Raw genomic sequence first — 9,960 nt, forward strand, 5'->3', positions numbered from 1 at the left:
AGGAAACGCCTTATATGTACTTCAGACGATATCTCTTAAAGAATCTGATAACTTCGAGCAGCTGAAGAGTTTGGGCATGCGATATGTTCACGAACATCTAGAAAACTAATATCAGCTGAAAAACTAAGGGCGGAAACGTAACGAAACCTTTCAAGAGTATGAAGTAGATATCCCCAGACTTGTCCGATTTGCTTATCCATGAGCACCAGAAAATATGATGAAATGTCCGGGCATACATGCATACTTGGTAGATGCCCTGACTGCTACCCCGAGAACTTCGGTATATAACAAGGGTAGAGTCGTACAAGTAGAAGGTGACTTGATCAGATCTATATCTTGACACAAGGTATGGTCGTAATAGATCAGATGCCATAATTGTAGCAAGATAAATCATGTACGCAGTTCGTGTAAACATCCAAGGATTTCTACAAACGAAGAGCCCCAGTCACAGGGAAAAGTGGAACGAGTCGACTACGAGTGAGTAGCATCGACCCAGGATTGTAGCATCGATCGTCTCTTATTACTGTAGTCACCGAAAAGCCGATTCCCAGCATAGACGGCCGTGCTCAGCATACTGTTCCCACTGCCACAAGGCGGAATCTAAGAAAGCTGTAGTTTCAAGACTGCAGTAGTCAACGAAGAATAACAAGATTTATCTTTTTATGCTGGCAAGGTTTGATATTGCAATCTCACTAGACACTATATAAATGGTCCAAAAATTAAGATGCAATCATCAGATGTCAATGATTAGTAAATAATCTCAGGACCTGAAGTTTTATAATAAATGGCTGTAATTGTATATTTGAATAAAGCTTTTGATTTAAAACAACTTTACTTTATAACATTTTTCTGAATTGTAAAAAATAAAGATACTTTACTCTTGCACAAAATTCAAATTTTTTGAGAAACCTCGTAAACTGCTTTAAAAAATTGATATCTGATCATTGCATTTTAAATTTTGAACCATGCAGAACTTTTTATCAAGAATAACTTTTTCTCATAAAACCACTAAAAAAAAAGTTTCCCATATGGTTCCAACTTAAAGTAGACACTTGCCAGCTAGATTATGAGCGTTTCGTAGTAGGAATGAGGCAAAATTACCAAAGTGTACTAACTCTAATATATTCCGAGCTGTCGAATACCTACTAATATATTCATCGTCTGGAAAATGATTAGTTAAGAATTGCGGCGGATTCAAATTGTGATTTCTTTTAAAGACACATTAAATATATTTATTTCAAGAATCAATATTCAAAATGATGCTTGATAGAAATATTGAGGATAAATGCAATCAGCTGACGGGTTGTTTCGTTTAATGTTTCTCTGATTTTTACAAATGATCAATTCAACTTATATGGTTTTCTATGATTAGTTCTCAAGAGCGACGTAATTGATAGGTTATTGAAGCTTGCGGTTTTTATACTTTTTGGCATTTCATCATAAAAATAGCTTATTGGTGCAAAATCTTGGTAATTCGTTCAATAAGAATTATTAATCATCTGGAATTTATGATGTAATGTAATAAATATCAAGGAGAATTAATGCACGAAAAAAGTAATAGGAATCAAAGGTTTTTGTAGATCATGTACATTTGAAATTTGCACCGAAAATTGAACGCGAACGCGTCACAGTTAGTAAACATAATTTTTTTGTTAATGTGGTGAATTTAACCTTCCTGTTGGTCCGTCATTTTCGTTGCTGGTATTTATTTACTTGCAACTTTTGAAGGGTTACCAACCAAACACAAGAGAAAGAAAAAGGTTAGTTTTGATTAGTTGCAGCCATATTGCAATTTTATAAGACTTGTAATGTCAAACAACGTACGATATTCATCTTATGAAATATCATGACTGTACGAAATTACATTAAAGTGTATACAGTTGGTCCGTACTGAGATATAAATTACATCTAGTGAGATTGCAATATCAAACCTTGCCAGCATAAAAAGATAAATATTGTTATAGAGTAATTTGTCAATATTATAATGTTCTTACACTGTTCTCTAATTCGATAGTAAAATAAGCTCGATGTTCTGTATTTACCAGTCCCAGAGCCAATCTCAGATTTTCTGAATCCTCTTATGCATATATCACATTTTACAAAATTATCTAGATTAATTCCTAGAGCTGCTTTGTACTGTTTCTAAAATAGTTAGAAACTCCCAAATAATTAAATCCAGTATAATCGGTGATAGTTTTCATTTCATAGTAAAATAAAATTACATTCAAAAATCTTTGTGATGTATTTTTATTGAAAGAGGATTATATAAGGTTTTCTTAATAATAAACATAAAACAGATCAAAATATATAATTACAACGAATATATTACATATATTAATATTATTTTACTTTTACTTCAACTGAATAAATTATAATTAGGAAATAAAACAGATGTCCATCAAATATGAACAATCTAAATAAAAAAATATAAATCTGCTGAAGTATGATGTTGCTTTTTGCTAATTTAAACAATTTCTATATAAATATATATATATAGATATATATATATATATATTTATATATATATATATAAAAATTAACCGGTTGAAAAATAATAATTCCTTTCAATTTTTTAAACAATGTCGATTTTAACAATATGGCACGGGGCTGCCTCATGGCAATATGCATTTATATCATCATTAGGGCAGTTTGAAGAGGATCGCACATGAAAATTGAGGTGGAACATAAAATATACCCTACATTAAAAAACATTTTTCGCGAACACCCTCATTATAACGAATTTTCAACTATCAAAAAAGTGTAAGTATCTTTAATTAACGAATCAACCCAAAACCTTTATAAAGCATATAACCAATATGACCCTTAATTTCATAGTATATGATTCAGTCTCAACACATTTTTTTTTGTAAAACAATCAATGTTTTGTTTGTAGGTAAGTAATATAAACAGTGCTGCTCGTCACGTGAAAGATTGTATAGTGGCAATGGCTCAAAAACGTAAAAAGTGTTACCTATCAGTCGCAGAAAAGCGAACCATCACTAATTATGTTGATGAAAAACATTTGTCAGACAATATCCTGATAATGTTGAACGTCAAACGTCAACTACAATTAATGTTTCACAAACCACGTGGATAATTACCAAAGCTTGGAATCTATTCACTGAAAGGACCATTGTAAATCTCTTCAAGACAAGTGGGTTAAACGTAACGTGCGAAAATGAAGAAGATGACTTTCCACTTGTCTAACTTGATAGTACCTAGCAAAGAGTTCAAGAAGAATTGTATTTTCAAAAGACCATGTTCAATGAATTCGTTTACTTTGATAATTATTTTGCGGTCTGTGCAGAACTAACTAACTAACTAACCACATCTCTTTGTCAGTTACTAATGCTCAAGTGTATGAAGGTGAAGAAGAGGGGGGTGAAATTGATGAACATGACTTTACAAAACAAAATTCTTATAATGTTTTAAATATAATAAAAAGAAATTTGAGCGACGATGTAGTCAAACCTAGCACAAAATTGGATTGCGCTTTGAATGTGATAACTCATACCACCTATAAACAGAACAATTTATGAATTTCTCTAATCAAGATAAAAAAAATTAAGACTAAGCTACCTTGATACCTAATTTTACGGATTTTACTGCATTTAATTTGGTTATTTATCTAAAGGGAAAAATACAAGAATTTTATAAAAATTTATTATCATTTATAAGAAGTTGCTAGTTATAACAAGATGAGTACGTAATGTTGAGGTGAATAAAACTATTTTTTTTTACCTCTTTATAACAAATTGTAAAGAATTACTTTATATAATGAATATTTACTTATTCCTATTTGTTATATCGAGGTTGCACTCTATATGTAATAACAAAAAACTTATTTGTTGTTTTAAACATATTCCTAGTGAGGCATATTGTAACATTTTTATGAGATCAACACCTAAAATATTCAGTTAAATAACTTTGAAAAAAATATTTTCTCTTTTTTAAGATAACTAAGTTTATCTCTTTTAACGCGATTCAATAACTGAATTATATTTTTATCATTAGGGTGGAAACCTAAAGCCGTATTCAAGTCTTTCAAAGCACGATCATATTCCTTCAGGCCCAGCATTGCTTGTGCTCGTCTGTAATATACTTTACCATTATCTGAACCTTCTTTAATAATCTGAAAAATAATAAAACTTACTTAGATTATCTCAAATTGGATTCTCAACAAATAGAATGACATACAGTGTATAAACAAAATATTTTATAATAACTATGAATATTTAAAATTAAAAAAAAATTAAACCAGGAACAAATATGAATGACGAATTCAATTCAATTCAATCAAAATCATCTACTCTATTACATCTGGAATAGTTTTTCATTTCTGCCAACAAATACAAAATTAACTTCACAGTTTAAGTATTGGAGCAATGAATAAAAATAATTTCTAAGCATTTAACCCAAAAAAACTTGAGTTTAACAGTGACAATATGGACTCAAAATTCCTAAGGATCATTCAAATTTTGACAAATGGGCAATGATTTTCAGAAAGAGAGTTTTAGAAAAAAAAAAGCCTTTGCCATATAAATATGAGATTACTGGAGGTTAAGTGAAGTGAGTAATTTTAACTAGTATGACAAATGAGAACTTAAATTGCCAAAAGTGATTGGGGTATTTAAAATATAAATTAGTTGTTTATAAAGAAGTGTGAAAACAAATTAAGTGTGAGAAAATATACCAAGTATATTTTTTATAATTATTTATAATAAAATGTACTTGAATCAAGAATCACTAGGTGACTAGTTTTTATTAGCATGAGCACTGGAATATAAATACATTATTTATTTGAGGTAAACAGACAGCAGATATTATTTTCTTTCAATTTCAAGAACACGGGAAAATGGAATGAATTGTTGTCAATAGGTCAATAGAGAAGAAAATTCTACTGGCACTACGGCTCTCTAAGAGCCTTGGCCTCGTCTACCACATTCTTCCAGTCATCACGGCCCAACGCTCAGCATCTCCACCACCTCACACCTAGCTCCTGAAGATCCTCTTCGACATCATCCAGCTATGGTTTGCCTGGTCACCGGCCCTCGGGCTTCTACAGGTACACTTGCACACCCCCCGCTCCTCAGGCATACACTCCAAGTGGCCTATCCATCTGAGTCTGGCCCTCTAGACTTCTGTGACCACGCGGACGGGAGGGAATAAAATTCAACACCGATACCATGCAAATATGGAATCACATATCATTCATCATTTTTAGAGAAACAAAAGTTTAATTGATATATCTAATGAATTGGTGTGCATGTGCAACATAAATATAAGAGAAACACAAAAGTTTTATAAAAAGAGGAATTTGTGATTTAATTTGTGCTTTATCTGCATATAAACTAACCTGAGTGCACAAAAGTGCCGATTCCTTATATTTTTTCCTTTTCAATTGTGCTGTTGCCAGATTCATCATTAATGTTAATTTTATACTTTTCTTGAGAGTTTCTTCTGGTTTTTTATTCAAATACCAGTCAATATATCGTAAGCACTTGACATACTTTCTTTCTGCATTAGCAAAATCACTTTTGTTGAAATAATAATTACCAGAATTCTTTATATCTTCTACAGTTATTTCCATTATATTGATATTGTCAACTTCTTTTTCCCAATCATCAGGCCATGGTGGGTATTTATCTTCAGTACCATCATCTTCGTTAATGTTCCATGGTTCCCCAGGTTTAAATTCTCCACAATTAGCAATAATGAGATTCTAAAATGTGAATAACTAAATATTTGGACATTACACTTAGAAGAAAAAGAAATCTCATTGCATCCAATTAATATGCGATTCAAGGTGGAAATTTAGTTAACAGCACTTTGTTTAAGAAATTTGATAATCATAAAATAATAAAAACTCCATGTACTTTTTCAGTCATTATAGCAAAATAGTTTAGGCTTGAAAGTTAAAATAATTGACAATTTCAAAAAATCTATAAATAAATTATTCTTACCCCCAATGGTATGTCTTTTTCTCTAGGAAGATCAGACATTTCAACAAGTATATTTAATCCTTTAACCACTCTTCCGAAACCAACGTTAGTTCCATCAAGATGAAAACAAGGTTGAGTTGTGATATAAAATTGAGATTGATTTGTATTTGGTCCCCTATTAACCATTCCAACAATACCTTCTTTATCATGCTGGAAAAGATATTTCCATATTCAAAATTACCAATTTACTAAACTGAAACTAGACAGGGGTGGTTGTACTTGCAATAAATGCGTCGAAAAGCCTACAGCCTCCCCTGAAAATAAATCGTTTCAATAGAAACAAATTTTTTTCTAAATGGAAAAAATTCGGAAGTATAGTGTACAGGTGAAAAGTTTTGGCCCACCCTATAGTTTTCATGATACAATAAATAAAAGTAATATGATTGATTTTGATATTTATATTTTAAAGACCATATATAGATAAGAATATAGTCATAATGAAAAATGTTCCATATTCAAATTTTTTATCCATTGATGTAAGCCCCTTTTGCTTTTATTATTTCGGTGCACAATTTTTGCATCCTCTGAAACTATTCATCGTCTATTTGATGCTATTCTTTTTTCAGGATATTCCAAAGATGTGAAGTGAAAATAGGACAATGCTTTCTGACTTCCCTGTCCAATTTGTCCCATAACAACTCACTTGGGTGTAGGTCGGGTGACTGTGAAGGCCAAATATTACTTTCAGCACATTCTCCCTTACCAATTCTTCCAAATACTCTGCACAGCTTCAAGTAATGTTTGGAATCATGGTTATGCTGGAAGATAAATTTTCTACGGACCAGAATGTACTACATTTTCCTTTAATAATTTTTATTGGCTTTTTTCTTTCAAATCCCTTCAATTTTTACCAGGTCATCGGTCGCCCTTCGAACAAAACATCCCCAAACCATCACTGGGTCTCAGCCGTGTTTTACAGTCGGGATTACACATGAATCTAGCATCTGTTCTTACTTTGACCTGAGCATAAATACTCTTCTCTTAGACCCAAAAACCTCAAACTTTAACTCATCACTCCATAAAACTCTCTCCCAATTTTCATGCATCCAATTTTTATGTTTTCAAGCCCATTACAATGTCTCAATATTATTTTAATGTCTTAAAAGAGATTACTTCAGTGCTACTGTTCCAAAAAGGCCTTCTCTCAATCTCCTTGCTCATTGTAAAATTATTTAAAGGCAGATCGTTAGATACAGTGATCTGAGCTACTATCTCTGGGCCCATGTGTTATTTATCACTTTTACTGATCAAAATAATACATTTATTTTGGTAGTTGTAGTTTTTCGAGACCACCCTGAACATTTTCTATCTCTAAAGCTGCTGGTGGATACATACTTTTTCAAGTTGTAGTCCGCACTACATTAAGGTTACTTTTGCATAGATAATAAGACTTGCAATTAATACACGACCTTGGTTTTACCCATTTTAAAACTTACAAGACTGAATTTGCAAAAACAAATAACAAATTGTATACAAACTTTACCAAAAGATGTCTTGATCCAAAAAGCATAAATCACAGCAAATCTTGCAAAACACGGGGCTAATTGGGACTAAACTACAATCATAAACATAGAACAAAAATAATTCACAGTTAAAGAATAATAAACAAATCAGTCAGTACTTATGAGTTTCAACTTATAGCACTCAATGACAAAATATAAACATGTACTTGTATAAAAGATACACAAATAACAGAGACTATTATTTTCAGTTTCTAAAATGTAAAACACCATTTGGAATGGATTATAGGGTGGGCAAAAACTTTTGATTGGTAACATATGTTCACTCAATTTAAGGGAGGTAATAGTGAACGAAGTAAATTATGAAATGACATATTAGTTTCAATTTTGCATCATTATTCAAATTGAGAAAAAAACGGTTACCTTAACTAGAAAGTTTTCATCTTCAAAGTGTTCTCCATATATGCTTTCTCCACTACTGCCATTATTATTAATTATATCACCAGTTTGAACCATGCACATAGGAACAACTAAAAATACTAATATTAATGTCAGTTCAATAAAACGTATATTTATTATCAAAACTTCAATGTCTAATTTACAAAAAAAAAACACTACTTAATATTTCCGAATTTTCAATGCCATAAATTACTCCCATACAATAAAGTTAGGAGAAATGCGTCAATACCTTTGTGAAACCTCACCCCTTTGTAATGAAGTGGTTTTTTCTTTTTACCCTGCCCACGTTCTCCAGTGCATAAAAGTCTGAAATTTTCTGCTGTTTTTGGAACTATTTCGTTGTATAATTCTATCACAACTCGTCCAGCTGCAAATTGTAATATATTTAATTAAATAGGAATCAGTTATTTTTTTATCAAACCTTTTAATCCATTAAATTCCACATCCAAATATACAAAACTATTTTTATTTGAATCTTTATCGCCCATGTTAAAATATAAATATTCCACGGTCTCTACTTATAAGAGCAAAAAATAATATGGCTTTCACAACACGATTACATAATCATTTGGTTTATAAAAATTCTTTTTTTAAAACTTTAATGTCTATTACCAATAATATATTTCTTTACGAAACTCCAACTTTGTTATTTATGTCATTTATAGATAACCTTTATACACAGAGAATTTTTGTGTTGGGTTAGTACCAGGGTAGCCAACAGAAAAATTATCAACTCAATTAAGGGCTCAATCAAACGAAATGGACGTACGTCACGACTATTGCGGAACAGAGAGAGCCAATTATTGACGCATGCGGAGCGAAATGTGTGTCATGAACTTTTATGTGAAAAAGTTATTAAATTATATTTGAATGAAAATCAGTAACAGTTATAATGACTGATTTAATTTCGATTAAATTAAATATTCAAGAAATAATTTTTTTACTGGGATTTTTTGTTTTGGAATTAATTTTGACGTATCCTGTTCCATTTCCGCTATTATGTGAACATAGTGGACATAATATGTGCGTCACGCGTTAAAAGCATAAATTAGTTATTTGGAAAACAATAATAACATGAAATTAGAATACTATCGGAAGGAAAAAATAATGGAGATTAATTTCTCAATCACTGTATTTATTTACTCATAAAAATATCAATTTCACCTAAAAATTTACATTAATTTCATGAGTTATTTATATAAATATTTATTATATACTTCTAGAATGATATTGAAGATGTATTTCTAGATCTGGTTCTTTTATATATTAGTACTCATTATTCAATACACAAATTGTACCGGACATCAAAATACCACATATGTAATACTCCTTTATATTTGTTTCACTTAGTCGGAACACCTTCCACTTATAGAAACTGTCCATATAGGAGTATTACATATATGCAAAATACAAACTGAAGGATGTGACGTTTGGCACTTTCATGACGCACACTCTCTGGATGCGTAATTCAGTCACACATGCATCAAGGTGCTGATTGGCACATCGATTGAGCCCTAAGAGAATCTATCTCATTATTTGATGCGGTATGGGATATTATGTTTGAGGCATTTTTGTGACGCACAACCAAATAGTTTACTATCGCCGCAGAAGATATTTTGGTTTTACTTTAATGCAAATTAGTTAAAAACACTCCAATAGATAGGGAACTTTCAAATTTAATTTTAAATAATTTTACTGATTTTCGCTTGGTGGGAATTCATAAAGCTTCATTCATATTTTTTGTTCTAATTTGATTATGGAGGATTTTACATAGTCGATGAACACAGTCTCGAGCTCGTCTGGTCTGAGTGCGTGCCGCCGGCTTAAAATATTGAGGGATCAACTGACAATTCTACATATAAACCGAGCTAAATATGTGATTCACTTACTACAAGGTTAAGTGCTGTAATCTGTATTATTTGAAATAATAATTAGTGAATCTCATTTGCAGAAAAATATCGGCGGCTTATTAAAAATGTTTCTAAAACGTCTTGATTTTAGGTCTCTTCTGTTTTAAAATTAGTTTATTTTTGTCTTTC

At 31.2% G+C, this 9,960-nt stretch overlaps 1 protein-coding gene across 1 annotated transcript; it reads right to left on the reverse strand.

Annotated features, from left to right (window-relative positions):
• Nucleotides 1–2,230: 2,230 nt before the first annotated feature.
• On the reverse strand, nt 2,231–8,686 carry LOC130904188 (peptidyl-prolyl cis-trans isomerase D). Its single transcript, XM_057816810.1, has 6 exons — nt 8,343–8,686; nt 8,151–8,288; nt 7,886–7,992; nt 5,964–6,152; nt 5,357–5,722; nt 2,231–4,132 (listed from the first exon to the last, which is right to left on the reverse strand). Exons 1-6 carry the CDS (start codon nt 8,407–8,409, stop codon nt 3,914–3,916), a joined length of 1,086 nt encoding a protein of 361 aa, XP_057672793.1. The 5' UTR covers nt 8,410–8,686; the 3' UTR covers nt 2,231–3,913.
• Nucleotides 8,687–9,960: the final 1,274 nt, after the last annotated feature.

The sequence above is a fragment of the Diorhabda carinulata genome, chromosome 2, assembly GCF_026250575.1.
Source record: "Diorhabda carinulata isolate Delta chromosome 2, icDioCari1.1, whole genome shotgun sequence".
NCBI classification, from domain to species: Eukaryota; Metazoa; Arthropoda; class Insecta; order Coleoptera; family Chrysomelidae; genus Diorhabda; species Diorhabda carinulata.

Bases quoted from the DNA above. Each gene is read 5' to 3' on its own strand.
- LOC130904188 (XM_057816810.1), bottom strand. From the start codon at position 8,409: ATGGGCGATAAAGATTCAAATAAAAATAGTTTTGTATATTTGGATGTG. The intron at 8,289-8,342 runs GTTTGATAAAAA...TACAATTTGCAG, and splicing joins GGAATTTAATGGATTAAAAG to CTGGACGAGTTGTGATAGAA. The intron at 5,723-5,963 runs GTAAGAATAATT...TTCACATTTTAG, and splicing joins AAAAAGACATACCATTGGGG to AATCTCATTATTGCTAATTG.